The sequence below is a fragment of the Pseudoliparis swirei genome, chromosome 23, assembly GCF_029220125.1.
Source record: "Pseudoliparis swirei isolate HS2019 ecotype Mariana Trench chromosome 23, NWPU_hadal_v1, whole genome shotgun sequence".
NCBI lineage: Eukaryota > Metazoa > Chordata > Actinopteri > Perciformes > Liparidae > Pseudoliparis > Pseudoliparis swirei.
In genome coordinates, this window is record NC_079410.1 from 22,224,848 (window position 1) to 22,243,883 (window position 19,036).

The window sequence follows — 19,036 nt, forward strand, 5'->3', positions numbered from 1 at the left end:
GGTGCTCTAGGGACGTGTTTTAATGGAAGCTGATAGAAAAGCTAGAAGGAAACAAAAGAGAAAGGAGATAAGTAGTTTATCTTCAGCGGTTCTGTGTCACAACATTCAGAAAGTTCATTTAGCAAACAAACTATTAGCTATGTAAAGACGAAGGGGAATTATGGCGTCCTGAGCAAAGAAAGCCACTCCACCTCTGTGTGCGTTGTAATCCTGTGCTTTGTTTCCATCGGGTAGCTAACGGCCGCCGCGCTTACCGCTAGTTTTCCCTAGCGACGGCATTGCCGTGACGCTCCAACCTTCCGGTCCATTTCACGAGTGAACGGTGATACAATTTATCATTGACTCGAAGAAAACTCTTTAAAAAGATTGATTGACATAACTGAAGGATTGACTCCACACAGCTCTCAACATGGCGACAGCCCGACCCAGCAGTGCTAACAGCGCAAAACAGAGCAAACCACGGCAACAGTGTTTACCTGGTGCGGGGGGGAGCAAAAACATTTACCTGGGGGGGAAGCAGCAGTATTTACCTGGGGGGGAAGCGGAGGATGGGCGATACACTTCCGGGGCGCTGCCGTCAGAGCATCGAGAGTTAGTCGGCGGAGCGATAAGCTTGAAGTTTTAGCGCTCGTTGCCGTTTTGTGCATTTAAAGTTTTGGTATTATAGAAGTCATGAAAACACAATGAAGGAGAGGGATCAGTCACACAGGTTTGACTATCAGGAGCTGCAGCAAAGAACAGAGTGGAAGCGGTTCAAGGAGCAGCATTGGTGTTTTTTTATGTCTTCTCAACATCCGAAAAAAACATCAATTTTGGTTGCTCGTGACGCGGCCGTCGAGCTTTTGGCGGGATAGATGCTCAAAAATATTAAAAGGGGGAGATAAAAGAGGCTTCTCATTTCTCGCCTCTAATGATGTGGTTGTAAAACAAACCCTCCCCATGAAAGGGATCACACGTGTGTACTTGAAGACCGCTACATGAGGCTAACGCTAACGCTGAGGCACCCCATCCCGAGGCATGGAAGTAGAGTAGAGCTAGTTAGTGGTAGAAGTCTGATAAGGACTACACATGAGATCACACTCTTACTTATTGTTTGGACAGAAGGTTCTTGACTGACTCTCGGCCGTCACACACCGGAGAGGGACGAGCAAACAGGAAAGGGCGAAATTCTCGCCTGCAAATGTATCGTCATCAGTGCCATAAGCATTCAGAACAAGTCCATAGGATGAGTCGATGTTCCCTCTGATGGTCTCGGTTACTTACGGAGGTCATATAGAGGCATCCATGTTGAACTCAGACTGTTTTACAACAAGTTATACGGTCCTCATTGTAACTTTAGGCTCAGACTCTGTATCCAGAGGGCTACAAGGTATCCAACCGGCTACAATGTATCCAGAGGGCTACAAGGTATCCAACCGGCTACAATGTATCCAGAGGGCTACAATGTATCCAACCGGCTACAATGTATCCAGAGGGCTACAATGTATCCAACCGGCTACAAGGTATCCAGAGGGCTACAATGTATCCAACCGGCTACAAGGTATCCAGAGGGCTACAATGTATCCAACCGGCTACAAGGTATCCAGAGGGCTACAATGTATCCAGAGGGCTACAATGTATCCAACCGGCTACAATGTATCCAGAGGGCTACAATGTATCCAGAGGGCTACAAGGTATCCAACCGGCTACAATGTATCCAGAGGGCTACAATGTATCCAGAGGGCTACAAGGTATCCAACCGGCTACAATGTATCCAGAGGGCTACAAGGTATCCAACCGGCTACAATGTATCCAGAGGGCTACAATGTATCCAGAGGGCTACAAGGTATCCAGAGGGCTACAAGGTATCCAACCGGCTACAATGTATCCAGAGGGCTACAAGGTATCCAGAGGGCTACAAGGTATCCAACCGGCTACAATGTATCCAGAGGGCTACAATGTATCCAACCGGCTACAATGTATCCAGAGGGCTACAATGTATCCAACCGGCTACAATGTATCCAGAGGGCTACAATGTATCCAGAGCAGTGGCGGCTCGTCCATAGGGGGCGCTAGTGCGCCGCCCCTCTTAAAATTTGGAGATGAAAAAAAAAGAAGAAGAAGAAAAAAAAAAATCCTGTCAAAAAACATTATATGCCAAATCATTTAAATAGTAAATATACCGTGTTAACGCGCTAAATGTGTGTGGGAGACCGTCAGCCTGTCAACAACCACTTAAGTTAATGTGAAAAAATATAATATATCGCCATTATCACGGAGAGAAGCCCTCCTTTTCGAGGCGCTCTAACGTGTGTGTCCAACGAAAACATTTCAGTCGTTTTGGCAATGACCGGCTTCACATTGGCGGATGAAACCGGGAATCTTGGTGCGCACAAATGTGCGCACGCGATTGGATTATTCGGCAGATCAGAGACCCGTATGTTCCCTCAGCAGTGTTGCCAGGTCCGCGGTTTTCCTGCGGAATCGGGCCACAAGTGTTGCGGGTTGAATTTGTTGTCCTTGGTTCGGGTAGACCTATTTTACATGCAAATTACATGAATATCTTTAAATAAAAATCCATATTTTAAATGAAATAATTTATTCATACCCAAATCCTACCAAACTGACTCCAGATCAGCACATACACACTTTATTTATGATAATATACTGTATCTAATTACACAAGGCCATTTAGGACCTAGGTGAAATAACTTGAGGGAAAACTGCTTTTAATGCTGGCAAACTAAACATATGTTGTTACTTTGTAGATATTACAATACATTTGGCAATGATAGCAATGCTGTTGGACTTTAAAAGCAGTGTATATGGTTTGGCACGGGCATATTTTTTTTGTTTGCCAACTTGAAAGAGAGGCGGGCTAAATTTCTTTACAAGTAGTGGGGCCAATGTAGCCTACAATGTGATGCATCTCTTTCTGAATCCAATGTTTCGTTTGTTTCGTTGTTGTGGACAGTGTTGAGCACTGTGTTCTTGAAATAAAGCTTTGTTACAATATTCTACTCAAAACCTCTTATCTTCTCATTGTGGAGTGCTATTTAAACTGCGCCGCCCAACTGCGCCCCCCCAAAAAGAAAAATCACCAGCCGCCACTGATCCAGAGGGCTACAAGGTATCCAACCAGCTACAATGTATCCAGAGGGCTACAAGGTATCCAACCGGCTACAATGTATCCAGAGGGCTACAAGGTATCCAACCGGCTACAATGTATCCAGAGGGCTACAATGTATCCAGAGGGCTACAAGGTATCCAACCGGCTACAATGTATCCAGAGGGCTACAAGTTATCCAACCGGCTACAATGTATCCAGAGGGCTACAAGGTATCCAACCGGCTACAATGTATCCAGAGGGCTACAAGGTATCCAACCGGCTACAATGTATCCAGAGGGCTACCAGGTATCCAACCGGCTACATTGTATCCAGAGGGCTACAAGGTATCCAACCGGCTACAATGTATCCAGAGGGCTACAAGGTATCCAACCGGCTACAATGTATCCAGAGGGCTACAATGTATCCAAATGGGCTACAAGGTATCCAACCGGCTACAATGTATCCAGAGGGCTACAATGTATCCAACCGGCTACAATGTATCCAGAGGGCTACAATGTATCCAACCGGCTACAATGTATCCAGAGGGCTACAATGTATCCAAATGGGCTACAATTTATCCAACCGGCTACAATGTATCCAGAGGGCTACAATGTATCCAAATGGGCTACAATTTATCCAAATGGGCTACAATGTATCCAGAGGGCTACAATGTATCCAGAGGGCTACAATGTATCCAACCGGCTACAATGTATCCAGAGGGCTACAATGTATCCAGAGGGCTACAATGTATCCAACCGGCTACAATGTATCCAGAGGGCTACAATGTATCCAAATGGGCTACAAGGTATCCAACCGGCTACAATGTATCCAGAGGGCTACAATGTATCCAACCGGCTACAATGTATCCAGATTGCTACAATGTATCCAACCGGCTACAATGTATCCAGAGGGCTACAATGTATCCAAATGGGCTACAATGTATCCAACCGGCTACAATGTATCCAGAGGGCTACAATGTATCCAACCGGCTACAATGTATCCAAATGGGCTACAATGTATCCGGCTACAATGTATCCAGAGGGCTACAATGTATCCAAAGGGGCTACAATGTATCCAGAGGGCTACAATGTATCCGGCTACAATGTATCCAAAGGGGCTACAAGGTATCCAAAGGGCTACAATGTATCTAAATAGCTACAATGTATCCAAAGGTTAACCCTTTTCAATCATCAACAAAAAAAACTAAACTATGAACTAACTATATACAATTTTAGGCAAGAAATTGGTCAAATCTACAGATGTGACCTCATGTGAACGCAGCGGTGGAACATTTATATACAGATTCTCACATTTTCCCTCATCACCTCCAGTATTTACAAGCCAGCAGATAACCACCACAGCAAGTGAGAAAAACTGCACGCTATTAATCTCAGTAATGGACCGTCGGGCTGATGTATAATTCAAAAGGGTCTCTGGAGCCAGACGTGACCACCACAACCTCAATAAGCAGGTTTATGTATAATACATGTATGCTACTATATATACACTCTCTCTCTCTCTTAGTGCCTGTGGATCCAGTGTCTCTCTCTCTCTGTTTGGACAGTGAAGGAAACAGCCTTCGGCTCTGGAGGACAATTTACAACCTCAGGAAGGGAGCGAGGAGCGAGTTGTGTGGGTCCAGACTGGGCGTTCCAGTGTCTCCAGGTAACATTAATATTTCAGGCCTCGCTGACATTGCCCCCCCTCCCCTCCCCCAAGTCATACAACTATATTGTTGGGGATATTGTTTGGACTGTATGATCTACTTTCATAAAGACTGTCCTCTGCGTCTCCTTGGATATCTCACTGGGTGTCAGGAATCTAACCGACGGATGCTGCCTTCGCTTGTTCAGCAAACAACTCAGGTACACTGTGGGAGTTTGTAAAAAGCAAACCAGAAGCCCGTTGAATATTAAAACATCAACAGTGAGGGGACAGCATTGAATGCACCTTCAGACTTTGAGGGCCGTGTAGCACATTGATATGTATAGCGTTTACATTTCTGCATACGCCAATCTCTTTTATATATATATATACATATATGAATGTATATATATAATATATGTTGATGTGGCTTTATATAAATATATATTAAATATATGTTGATGTGGCTTTATATATATACATATAAATATATATTTAATATATGTTGAAGTGGCTTTATATATAGTCTGAAAACCAAAAAGAAGCTTCATGCAGCAACAACAAATCAAAGGCCTGTACTATAAGTAGCTACCCGTCACAAAAAATCTATTTAAAAATCAATATTGAACAAATTTAGCAAACAATGAACGGAGGTTACTCTGGTAGCGGTAACAAACTGTCAATCACCTGGTAGCCCCGCCCCTAAAGCGTCCCCTGCTTTATGGTCTGTGTGACTCTAAATGACCATAAAGTATAGAAGAAGACTTGAAACTAGAGACTGAGACAAACTCATGTTTACAATGTTTACTGAGAGAATACATCAAGAGAGAAGTAGGCATCAGTACAGTCGCCCCCTGGTGGTCAGGAGAGAGAATGCATCGGCTTCACTTGGCAGAACCAGAGGTTGCCCCCCCCCTGGTTAAATTAGAGCATGTGTAATTTCAAAATAAAAGTACTTTGTCTTTTGAGACTAAAACAGGTGGAGTGACGTCACAACAAACAGCATCTCCGCACTCCGGAGGGCCCTGCGTACTCTTTACGTCACAACTCTTGTCACGACGTGCACAGCCGGCGCAAAAAAAGGTGAACACATAATTACAAAATGTCGCGATGTGACGGAGCGGACGGGCCGCGAGGAGCGCGGCGTGATGTCCGCCCCACGCCGTCAGGCCGCTCACCTCCTCCGGCGTCCTGCACGCCGTCTCTCGCCGGTGATGATGCTGCGCTCCGGCGTCTCCTCTCTGCGCACCTCTGCCAAGCACACCATCAGCTGGGCCGCGAGCAGCGGCGCTCCGGATGCCGGGTCCTAGCGCCGCCAAGTTCAGCGTCCTCCCGCAGCAGTGGGTTCTATCTATGGGGAGAAGGGTTGTCTTATAGATATAGCTTAACATGTGGGGCTTTAATAGTCACGAGACCTTCTATACATCAATGCACTATTAAACCATAATGAATATGTCATTCGTCATCACATTGTGAAACTCTCAATCACAAAATAATGACCTAAATATCTAAAAATAATGACTTTGTATTTCTAAGATATTTTCAAAATGTAGATATCTTCTCATTATTCTGAGATATTAACTCAATATTTTTGAGATATTAGGATATTCCATCATTATTCTAAGATGCTTATTAATTATTTTGAGGTATACTCAGTAATTATTGTGACATTAATTAAATGCTGACAAAGTAATTATTTTGAGATACTACCTTATTTTTGGGATACAACTATTATAACATATTACGTCATTATTTTGAGATGCTCACTCATGATGTTGTGATGGTTTCTCATCATGACAAATAAAACTACTGTGCTGGAAGAAAATGTTTGCTGACGTCACACTCCAGCCTGACCTGTTGCGTAACTGTCCCGTCTGTGCAGCCTCACGTTGACCCACAGCACCACCCAGTGGTCAGATGATGTCACTGACGCAAACAAAATTGTAAAAAAGAGAATCACAAATTATTGATCGTTATTGACAACTTCCACAGAGACCACCACACACGTCTTCATTTCATTGTGAGACGAGCCGTGTTTCAAATTATCCAGCTTATTAAGAATAAGAACATAATAAGGATTTTATATATAAGTCAATAGCAACACTGTATAAATGTGAGGGTCAGAAGTGTGATTGAAACATATATACAGGGGTGCACATAACTTTTTCAGTGAGTTACTCAGGTGAGTACCGGGAGATGGTGTTTGGTACTCACTCCATATGTAGCGTCAGCTTTTGTGACGTCCACCTACGGGGGGGGGGGGGGGTGGGTGCTAGTAGTGAGAGTGTGCTCACCTGTGTGCGCGCATCACGGCTGAGCAATGCGCGCGCCGGCATCGGAGCTCTGCGGCGCGCGAGACGGAGAGCGGAGAAGTGTTAACGTAGAGACAGAATGACATGCTGTTGGTTAGAGACGATCAATATCAGATCGGTCAAGTACGCAAAGGCGCGAAGTAACACAAGTGGCATTACGTATTGTTGATTATTTTCGCCCATGCGTACCTGCGTACCAGTTATGTGCACCCCTGTATATATATACATATACATATATACAGTACATATATATATATATATATATACATAAATCTACAAAAATGCATATATATTCCTATCCTAAATTATTATCGAATAAATCAGATAATTAATATGAAATGAAAAAAAGAATAAAGAAAAAATACATCTATATATATCTATATATATTTATCTTTTTTCTTTCTTTATTTTCTTTCTTTCATATTAATTATCTGATTTATTTGATGATTTAGGATAGGAATATATAAGCATATATGTATATACATATATATACATATATATACATATATGTATATATATATACATATACATATATATAAACATATATATATTTACATATATATATACATATATATATGTATATATATATACATATATATATACATATATACAAAAATGCTTATATATTCTTATCCTAAATTATGATCGAATAAATCAGATAATTAATATGAAACGAAGAAAAACAAATAAAGTATATATAGATATATATTTATCTTTTTACTTTATTCTTTTTCTTTATTTCATATTCATTTTCTGATTTATTTGATCATAATTTCGGATAGGAATATATAAACATTTTTTGCTTCTACCTATACCTTTTTAGTCTTTCTGGGTTGTATATTATATTTAATAATATCGTCTTGTATTGCTGATTCACTGAAGAAAAATACACAACAATATGTGGGTCCAGCACACCGGTGTGGATGTGAATGTGTAGATGACCTGAGCTGCACATGCGCACAGCCCCTCTACCTGAGACGTGGATGCATGGTTCGACCCTCTAGGTATCGGATCATAGGCTACGGCGTTTCTCAATATGCGTACTTGTGCGTACTTTCCTCTACTTGTGTCCTCGTGACTCGTGAAACGTCATCAGTCTCATCCCGAGTACATGTTCCAATTCAAAGTTCGCTTCTCGCAAAGCACGGTCAAAATTCCCGGATGTGACTTGATCCTCCCACTTTCCGGAGGATGCATCAGAGGAGACTTGTGCGTACTCTGGCCAGCCGATATCCCAGAATGCATTTCACCAGCAACCGGAAACAATAGTGGAGGAGAAAATAAACTACTGACAGATGACTTTTTATAAATACTACTGTTGTTGAGTCACGGAATGTCATTTTAGGATGTTTTGTTTATTTGACTGTAAAACATAATTTACAGTGAATAATTATTAGAGTAAACTCATGAGCAAGAACAGCTGTTGTGGTGACGTCATCAAGTCAGCTGCTGCTCCAATCGCAGAAAGACCGTCCTCCCGACCTCCGGAGTCTGGACTGCCAATCCAGACTCCAAAAGAACACACGTCTGTACTCGTGTACTTTGAATTAAGAAACGCCGATAGAGGCGTTGAGCGTCCTAGTGCCGTCCGTCTAACCCCATGGGAAGACATTACGGATGGAAATACTGGCCGACGGCATCACAGTGACTCTGAAAACAAGAGGAACCAGCCTGACTGTCCGACCCACTCGGTCCCTCGTGTCCCGTCAACAGTTTATTATTTATTCACATTAATGTTGAATCCGTTTGAGAGTTAAGATTCATAACTTCATATTATAATTACACTTTAATATTGAACTCTCGCGCTGTCATTTTACCTTTGAACGGTTGGCAATTACATATGTTATACATATATACATACACAAATGTATTATAACATTTATAATATATATACAAAAATAAACTTTATCGATAAACACAACTATATATAGAAATATATTTATATACAGTATATACACATGTATATATAAAATAATTATTATAAATGTGTATACACATTTATACACACTATATATATACACACAATTATATGTGAATAATTATTTATTTTTAATTGTGTATATAAATATATATACAGAATTCAAAATAAAATAATTATATTTAAAAGATATTGAAAACAGCAAGGTTGTCATTTAGCTTGACTGTAAAATACTTTACAGTGAATGATTAAATGATGACGTCATACAGCCAAGAAGAAGCAACACGTACAAGTACTTATTAATTTATTTACACTTTTAAAATACACAAATACAGTGGCATTACAAATGAGGAGCGAAAGTCTTAAGGTGTGTGGAGTGGAAAGAGAATATTTCCCATTAGTCCACGGTGAGAGATGCATTGTGGGACACGAGCCCCTTAAGACAATCACTCTACAGCCCTCCAGAACCCCCCCCCCCCCACCTCCACCTGGTGGTCACGGGGAGGATCACCCCCTCAAACAATAAAGAGACATGGAGTGGAGTGTGTGGGGGGGTGCTAGTCCACTGCCTTTTTACCCCCCGGACTGACGAGACACTCGGGAAAACAAGTTAAAAAACAACAACAACAACAACCTCTGTCCTACATTTCCCACAATGCACCTGGACATCCCTTTTCCACAGTGTTTGAGGCTCACACATCCTCATCTAAACGGACCGGCTAGTGGTTCTGTAATGGATGGGGGACACACATAATTACTCCCAAGTCATTTAACCTCACCAGGGCTACTCCTAGGACTCGAGCAGGAGGTCCTGGTGAGGTGAGCTCCCGAACTTTGATTTGAGGAAGGTAGTCGAGGTAGAAAAAAGGTCCAGATGTGTCATTTGGTGTGTGGAGGACGGGTCTAGAATGAGCTTCGGAGGCAAAGGAGTGAAAACTCAAGAATGAAAATACCCCTCCCCCACAAGCTTTTATAGAATAGAATAGAATATACACAGGGAAATTCTGCATTTAACCCATCAGTGCCTTGCTCAAGGACCTTGCAACTAATGGGAGAGCGGGATCGAACCCACAATGCAGGACGGCCCACTGAGCTAAAGCCGACCCCTTAGACAGAACCCGACACACACACAACGCGCTGGTTCCAAAGCACCTTAAGAAAGGGGAAAAGTGGTACGGTGGAAATAAAAACATGTAAAGACCCTTTTTGTCCCGTCTAACGACCGCGGGAGTTCCGTCCTCACGGGACATTTAAAAACCTCAAACACCGAAACCAAGAAGGAATACAAAATTAAATAAAAGAAAGTCTTTGGGGACACGGAACAGAGTTTGGGGCGATCAAATGTCCCGATGGCCAGAAACGTCCCACACACACACACACTACTTTCAAAACACGCTCGTCCTTTTTCAAAAACCCTCATGAAGTCAGGTCGCTGTAAGAGACGCTTTAAAATTGCTAAAGAGGAGAAACGAGTAAAACCAAAGTTTTTAAAAAGACGCCGGAGGAAAGTGAATCCATGGCTTCATCGACAGTGAGGAGGAGGAGGAGGGCCACCGGACTGACTCCACCCATCTGACACCGTCAGGTGCACAAGGGGGCAGCCACACTCCGGTGCATTCATTGGTAGTCCTGTGTCATTGAAGAGTCCTGTGTGTGTGTGTGTGTGTGTGTGTATGTGGAGGCCTCCGTGGTGCACAGGTGGATGGGGGAGGGGCTTCACCGCGGCGCTGCAGACTGGAGGCCGCTGGGCGTGACCCGGGACAAAGCCTGCAGAAACACGAGGACATGATTAAAAAACATAATCTACATAAATACATTTAAAGAAAAAACAAACCTGTGAAAGTTAATCTAATTTTCTTTTTAAAAGGATAAGCAACATTGGCACCGAAGAAAGGAACCTGCAGTCAGATAAGTTAATATGTAAGAATCTAACATTGCTCGTTTAGTGCTGCAACAACGAATCGATAATCGATAAAAATCGATTATTAAAATAGTTGGCAACGAATTTCATTATCGATTCGTTGTGTCTCGCGATTATTACGGCGCTCAATAAGTCACGGAGTGTAAACAAAGTAGATTTGAGCGCAGAGCGGCGCAGGAGAAACCAGAGCGGAGAGGAGAGGAGAGACGGAACGCTGCGTTGTGAGAGCCAATCAGCGCTGAGCTGCTCCTCTGTTGATGAATCTAATTGGCTGCTGCTGCTCACGTGGCGCTGGATGCGGAAGTCCTTCACGTAGTCGGAGACATTCACGGAGCTGAGTGCGCCTCCGGGTGACGTCATGACCCCAGACACCAGGGCGCTACATGTCACGATATGTGTGGCATTTCCACAAGAGGATAACGTAGAAAACGTGGTTATTTATTCCGTGGCGGATAGCAGAAAGTATTTTTCCACGGAGAAAGGCAGCGGAGATAAGCCACGACTCGCTGTGAGCGCTGCGCGTGCAGACAGCATTTAACGGAGCGGAGCATTGCGTGCGCTCTGATCGCTCTTTTAATAAAGTATCGATACTAAAAATATGCTAAATCACAGCGTGTTTAACGTACGGGTACTTTGTTAGTATCGCTACACCGTGCAGCGTGACAGCAGCAGATGTAGCGGACTAACATTCAAGCTAACCTAACTTCCCAAACGCTGTGGACATCTGAACGCTGATTGGCCGAGACGCGACACGTCCATCAAAGATGTTTTATTGCGAAGAAGAGCACCACTTCACATTTTTTCTGCGTCTCACTGCAATCTCAACGGCAGCGGGCCAGGTGACAAAAATAATAATAAATCGGAACGCGTCTGGTATTGTTCAGGGGGCGGAGCCACATGGGGACCACTGCTCAGGAGAGGAAAGCTGTCAGTCTGTTTGTGACGGTTCAATTCAATTCAATTCAGTTTATTTGTATAGCCCAATTTCACAAATTACAAATTTGTCTCGGAGTGCTTTACAATCTGTACACATAGACATCCCTGCCCCAAAACCTCACATCGGACCAGGAAAAACTCCCAAATAACCCTTCAGGGGAAAAAGGAAGAAACCTGGAGGAGAGCAACAGAGGAGGATCCTCTCCTAGGATGGACAGATGCAATAGATGTAATGTGTACAGAAGGACAGATTTAGAGTTAAAATACATTCAATGAATATGACAGAGTGTATGAATAGTTCATAGTAGGCATATTCCACGATGGAGACTCCACGATCCATCAGGCAGATGGCGGTGGGAGGAGGAGGGCGGAGTCTCAACAGGACAGTGGCGTAGTCATGAGCAGGAATTTACGACCCAGACGATCCATCAGGCAGATAGATTTATGCGTCTCATAGGGTCCGATGACCCCATGAGACGAAAGTCAAAAGGACTTCCGGGAGAAAGCAGAGTTAGTAACGTGTGATTGAGAGATGAAAATTCATCCTTAAGGAGAGAAAAAGAGGAGATAGGTACTCAGTGCATCCTAAAACGTCCCCGCAGCTATAAGCCTATAGCAGCATATCAAGGGGCTGGACCAGGGCAAACCTGATTCAGCCCTAACTATAAGCTCTGTCAAAGAGGAAGGTCTTAAGTCTACTCTAAACGAGGTGACTGTGTCTGCCTCCCGGACTGAAATTGGAAGCTGGTTCCATAAAAGAGGAGCTTGATAACTAAAGGCTCTGGCTCCCATTCTACTTTTTAAGACTCTAGGAACTACAAGTAGTCCCGCATCTAGTGAGCGTAGCTCTCTAGTGGGGCAATATGGTACGACAAGCTCCTTAAGATATGATGGAGCATCACCAATCAAGGCTTTGTAGGTTAAGAGAAGAATTTTAAAAGTGATTCTTGATTTTACTGGGAGGCAGAGCAGCTAGTGCAGAAGTGATGTGATCTCTTTTCTTAGTTTTAGTGAGAACACGAGCTGCAGCATTCTGGATCAACTGGAACGACCTAAGAGATTTATTAGAGCAGCCTGCTAATAAGGAGTTGCAGTAATCCAGTCTCGAAGTAACGAACGCGTGAATCAATTTTTCTGCATCTTTTTGAGACAAGATGTGCCTGATTTTTGAAATATTACGTAGATGAAAGAATGCAGTCCTTGAGATTTGCTTTACGTGGGAGTTAAAGGACAAGTCCCGATCAAAGATAACGCCAAGATTCTTTACAGTGGTGTTGGATGCCAGGGCAATGCCGTCTACAGAATCCACATCACCAGATAATTGATCTCTGAGGTGCTCAGGGCCGATTAAAATTACTTCGGTTTTGTCTGAGTTTAACATCAAGAAGTTGCAGGTCATCCATGTTTTTATGTCTTTAAGACATGCTTGAATTTTACAGAGTTGGTTGCTCTCTGGTTTTATCGATAAATATAGTTGAGTGTCATCTGCATAACAATGAAAGTTTATGGAGTGTTTCCTGATAATATTGCCCAAAGGAAGCATGTATAAGGTAAATAAAATTGGTCCAAGCACAGAACCTTGTGGAACTCCGTGATTAACGTTGGTGGTTATCGAGGCCATCGAAATACAAACTGAGATCGATCTGATAAATAGGATTTAAACCAAATTAGTGCCGTGCCTGAAATGCCAATCGACTGCTCCAGTCTCTGTAACAGGATGTCATGGTCAATGGTGTCGAATGCAGCACTAAGGTCTAACAAGACCAGGACAGAGAGGAGTCCTTTATCTGCTGCCATTAAGAGGTCATTTGTAATTTTCACCAGTGCCGCCTCGGTGCTGTGGTGTTTTCTAAATCCTGATTGAAATTTCTCAAATAAACTATTATGATGTAGAAAGTCGCACAACTGATTTGCGACCACTTTCTCAAGGATCTTGGAGAGGAAGGGAGGTTAGAGATCGGTCTGTAGTTAGCCAATACCTCTGGATCCAGAGTGGGCTTCTTCAGGAGAGGTTTAATAACAGCCACCTTGAAGGAGTGTGGTACGTGGCCTGTTAGCAGAGACACATTGATAATATCTAATAGAGAGCCGCCAATTAAAGGCAAAACGCCTTTAAGCAGCCTCGTCGGGATGGGGTCCAAGAGACAGGTAGACGTGTTCAAGTAGAAACCGTTGAAAATAATTGGTCACGGTTGATAGGAGAAAATCCTCCAAATATACACCAGGGCATACAGCGGTTTCCAAGGCCATTCCACTTGAGGACAGATTGGCACTGGTTATGGGCAAGAGATTATTAATCTTGTCCCTAATAGTTAAAATCTTTTCATTAAAGAAGTTCATAAAGTCATTACCACTAAGGTTTATAGGAATGCTCGGCTCCACAGAGCTGTGACTCTCTGTCAGCCTGGCTACAGTGCTGAAGAGAAACCTGGGGTTGTTTTTATTTTTTTCTATTATTGATGAGTAATAGGCTGCTCTGGCATTACGGAGGGCCTTCTTATATGTTTTAAGACTATCTCGCCAAACTAAGCGGGATTCTTCGAGATTAGTTGAACGCCATATGCTCAAGCTTCGTGACGCTTGCTTCAGTTTGCGGGTCTGAGGGTTATACCAGGAGCAAACCTCCTCTTCCTCACTGTCTTCTTCTTCAGAGGGCTATCGAGTCCAGTGTCATTCTCAGAGAGCCTGTCGCACTGTCAACAAGATGATCAATCTGGGACGGACTAAAGTTAGACCAGGAGTCCTCTGTTATATTGAGACGTGGTATCGAATCAAATACAGAAGGAATCGCTTTAAATTTAGCTACAGCACTGTCAGTTAGACATCTGGTGTAGAAACTTTTGACTAACGGAGTACACTCCGTAGTATAAATTCAAAAGTTATGAGGTTGTGGTCTGACAGAAGAGGATTCTGTGGGAAGACGTTCAAATGCTCAATGTCAACGCCATAAGTAAGAACAAGATCAAGCGTGTGGCCAAAGCTGTGAGTGGGTTTCTGTACTCTGACAGAAGCCAATCGAGTCCAACAAGGAGATGAATGCAGCACTAAGGCAATCATTATCAACATCCACATGGATATTAAAATCTCCAACAATAATAACTTTATCGGTTTTAAGAACCAAACTTGATATAAATTCTGAGAATTCAGATATAAACTCTGAATATGGACCTGGTGGCCGGTACAGAATCACAAATCGAATTGGCTGTAGTGTTTTCCAGGTTGGATGTGAAAGACTGAGAACAAGGCTTTCAAATGAGGTGTAGTGTAATTTTGGTTGAGGATTAATTAATAGGCTCGATTCAAAGATGGCTGCTACTCCACCTCCTCGACCGGTGCCTCGAGGAATGTGAGTATTAATATGACTTGGAGGAGTCGATTCATTCAGGCAGACATATTCTTCATGGCTCAGCCAGGTTTCAGTTAGGCAACATAAATCAATGTGATTATCTGATATTAAATCATTCAGTAACACAGCTTTAGATGACAGAGATCGAATATTTAGGAGACCACATTTAATAGACCTATTTTGTTGCACTGCTGAAATAATTGTGTTAACTTGTATAAGGTTATTGTGTACGACTCCTCTTCTGCTTACTTTTGATTTATTTAATTGAAGTGGCCGTGGGACAGACACAGTCTCTACTCTGGTCTCTACAGGTTCATCCTCATGGTGACCAGTGAACAGGGTTCATACTGCTGACCAGTGGGTCTCCAGGACCTTTCCATGACTTTAAACCAAATTTCCATGATTAAACATTTTGTGTCTCTGTCTATACGTGACAAAGTGAGAAGATGTAGTATTTAAAATAACAATGAGAATTCCAAAGCATACCGTGTAAATTAACATTTGAATAAAACAATTTTGTATTACTTTTCCAAATATTACTTTTCTAGGCCTGCTAATAGCCATTTAAAAATTCCATCACTTTTCCAGGTTTTCCATGACCGTACGGACCCTGTTTTGAATAAAGGGTTGAAAATTAAAGTTTTTTTGTTTTTTTATCCGATTAATCGATAAAATAATCAACCGATTATCAAAATAATCATTAGTTGCAGCCCTACTCTAGTTATTATCAAGGGCCTCGATGCAGTTACACTCTTTGACCACCAGGGGGAGCACTAGACCTACAATGAAGCCTCTGTTCAGTTCCGTCATGCTCTGGTCATGTGAGGTTCCTCTTGGGTAAGCCCAGATGAGGACACGTCAACGCAGAGTTCTCCTTTTGTTCTTTTTAAGTCTCATGAACCTCTGAAGGATTTATTCAACCAGACCGTGAGAAACAAACCGACAGCGCTTACGTTTGAGGTGCAACAGGTTTCAGGTTACTAGTTACCCTTTTGAAAAAATGTTAAGAGATTACATTTCATAACAAGCGTTCTAAACTGAGGAATGAAGCAACCTTCAGTTCTGAGTGAAACTAATGAGAAAGTGTCGTAAACCTGCATTCTCTCTCCTGACCACCAGGGGGCGACTCCTCTGGTTGTATAGAAGTCTATATAGTGACTACTTCTCTTGATGTATTCCCTCAGTAAACATTGTAAACATGAGTTCATGTCTCAGTCTCTAGTTTCAAGTCTTCTTCTATACAGCATGATGTCATCATTTATACTTTATGGTCATTTAGTCTACAGGGGACGCTTTAGGGGCGGGGCTTCAAGGTGATTGACACCAACTTATATTGGCAACCAATTAAATTACATAAATTACATTCACCCTGTATTTGTATCACGTAACTCCGTGACGCGGAAGTAGTCCCTCCCAATAAATGAGTTTAGGGATTATTTGAGCGGTGTTTGAGCAAGGAGAGACATCACCATGGAAACGAGGCCGTTGGACCGGTTCTGGTGTCAGGCAGAGAAAGACGGCGACATCAACAACTGGTCGTTTGAGAACTCAAATAAAACGAAGGCAAACACACGATTAAAAAACGTGAATGACAACGAATCGAGACGCCGACCCCCTGTTGCTACGTCACATAACCGAGCGCCGCGCGTGTGTGTGTGTGTGTGTGTTACCTGTGAGGACATGCGCGACGCGTCCTGGCGTCCCGTGAGGTCCGAAGAGGAGATGTTGACCGGCGCCCCGCGATGAAGACGCATGCTCACCTTCCTCTCCTTCTCCAACCCTGAGAGGAGGAGGAGGAGGAGAAGAAGAAGAACGCAAGCTGTCAGTTACTACTGCTACGCGTGTGTGTGTTCTGACCTGTGTGTGAGGCGGGGTTGAGTGGTGTGTGTGTGTACCTGTGTGTGAGGCGGGGTTGAGTGGTGTGGGTATACATGTGTGTGTGTGTGTGTGTTCTGACCTGTGTGTGAGGTGGGGTTGAGTGGTGTGTGTGTGTACCTGTGTGTGAGGCGGGGTTGAGTGGTGTGGGTATACATGTGTGTGTGTGTGTGTGTGTTCTGACCTGTGTGTGAGGCGGGGTTGAGTGGTGTGGGTATACATGTGTGTGTGTGTGTGTGTGTGTGTGTTCTGACCTGTGTGTGAGGTGGGGTTGAGTGGTGTGGGTATACATGTGTGTGTGTGTGTGTGTGTGTTCTGACCTGTGTGTGAGGCGGGGTTGAGTGGTGTGGGTATACATGTGTGTGTGTGTGTGTGTGTGTGTTCTGACCTGTGTGTGAGGCGGGGTTGAGTGGTGTGGGTATACATGTGTGTGTGTGTGTGTGTGTGTGAGGCGGGGTTGAGTGGTGTGGGTATACATGTGTGTGTGTGTGTGTGTGTGTTCTGACCTGTGTGTGAGGCGGGGTTGAGTGGTGTGGGTATACATGTGTGTGTGTGTGTGTGTGTGTTCTGACCTGTGTGTGAGGTGGGGTTGAGTGGTGTGTGTGTGTACCTGTGTGTGGCGGGTGTGTGTGTGTGTGTGTGTGTGTGTGTTCTGACCTGTGTGTGAGGCGGGGTTGAGTGGTGTGGGTATACATGTGTGTGTGTGTGTGTTCTGACCTGTGTGTGAGGTGGGGTTGAGTGGTGTGTGTGTGTACCTGTGTGTGAGGCGGGGTTGAGTGGTGTGTGTGTGTGTGTGTACCTGTGTGTGAGGCGGGGTTGAGTGGTGTGGGTATACATGTGTGTGTGTGTGTGTGTTCTGACCTGTGTGTGAGGTGGGGTTGAGTGGTGTGTGTGTGTACCTGTGTGTGAGGGGTTGAGTGGTGTGTGTGTGTGTGTGTACCTGTGTGTGAGGCGGGGTTGAGTGGTGTGTGTGTGTGTGTGTTCTGACCTGTGTGTGAGGTGGGGTTGAGTGGTGTGTGTGTGTGCTGACCTGTGTGTGAGGCGGGGTTGAGTGGTGTGTGTGTGCTGACCTGTGTGTGAGGTGGGGTTGAGTGGTGTGTGTGTGTGTGTGTGCTGACCTGTGTGTGAGGCGGGGTTGAGTGGTGTGGGTATACATGTGTGTGTGTGTGTGTGTGTGTGTGTGTGTTCTGACCTGTGTGTGAGGTGGGGTTGAGTGGTGTGTGTGTGGGTGTGCTGACCTGTGTGTGAGGTGGGGTTGAGTGGTGTGTGTGTGTGTGTGTGTGTACCTGTGTGTGAGGCGGGGTTGAGTGGTGTGTGTGTGTGTGTGTGTGTGTACCTGTGTGTGGGGCGGGGTTGAGTGGAGAGGGGGCGGCGGCCTCCTGCACGGCTCTGGCCCTCCCGGAGGCCGAGGCCAGGCCTCTGGCTCCGGGGTTCCTGCTGTGCCTCAGACGCTCCTCACGCTCCCGACGCTCCCGCTCTGCGTCCTCCACGGCCCTGTTGGCGCCCTGACACACACACACACACACACACACGCACAAACAAACACACCACTTTTAAAAAAGGCACTTTAATTTGATTGGAGAACGATCTCATCTCTCCACAGTGAGCTGTCTCATGCGTCTCAGGTGTCTTCAGGTGTCTCCAGGTGTCTTCAGAGCTCATTTGGACACAAAAACTGAACAATTGAAGACTTTATGAAAGAATTCCTTAAACCTCTTGTTCCTTTCCTCTCGTGGACCAGCTGGTTTGTGGCTGGATGAGTTCACCGAAGCTTGAGGTTCCCAGAGAGGTGAACACGTGAATGAATAGTAGACGTGTGGAATAAATGTTTAAAATCAAACGTTGTAAAGTGTTTCTTTCACCACATGTGAGCGAGACCGAGACAAAATGACTTCATATGGATCGAGCATTATGGGATGTATGCAAATAAAAAAAGAAAGAACAGAATACGTCCTGTAGAAACCGACTACGCCAACTGAAAGCCGTTTGTCCGAAG

The 19,036-nt window shown here is 44.0% G+C and overlaps 1 protein-coding gene across 2 annotated transcripts in view; it reads right to left on the reverse strand.

The window, feature by feature from the left end:
- Positions 1–10,097: 10,097 nt before the first annotated feature.
- The window catches only part of csnk1da (casein kinase 1, delta a), a 19,501-nt gene continuing 10,562 nt past the window's right edge, over positions 10,098–19,036 (reverse strand). For both annotated transcript variants that reach the window (XM_056408212.1, XM_056408213.1), the window contains 3 exons: positions 18,377–18,545; positions 16,836–16,945; positions 10,098–10,729 (listed from right to left, as the gene is read on the reverse strand). In XM_056408212.1, the coding sequence (XP_056264187.1) occupies positions 10,679–10,729; positions 16,836–16,945; positions 18,377–18,545 (330 nt within the window). In that variant the 3' untranslated portion in view covers positions 10,098–10,678. The remainder of the gene's footprint in view (positions 10,730–16,835; positions 16,946–18,376; positions 18,546–19,036) is intronic.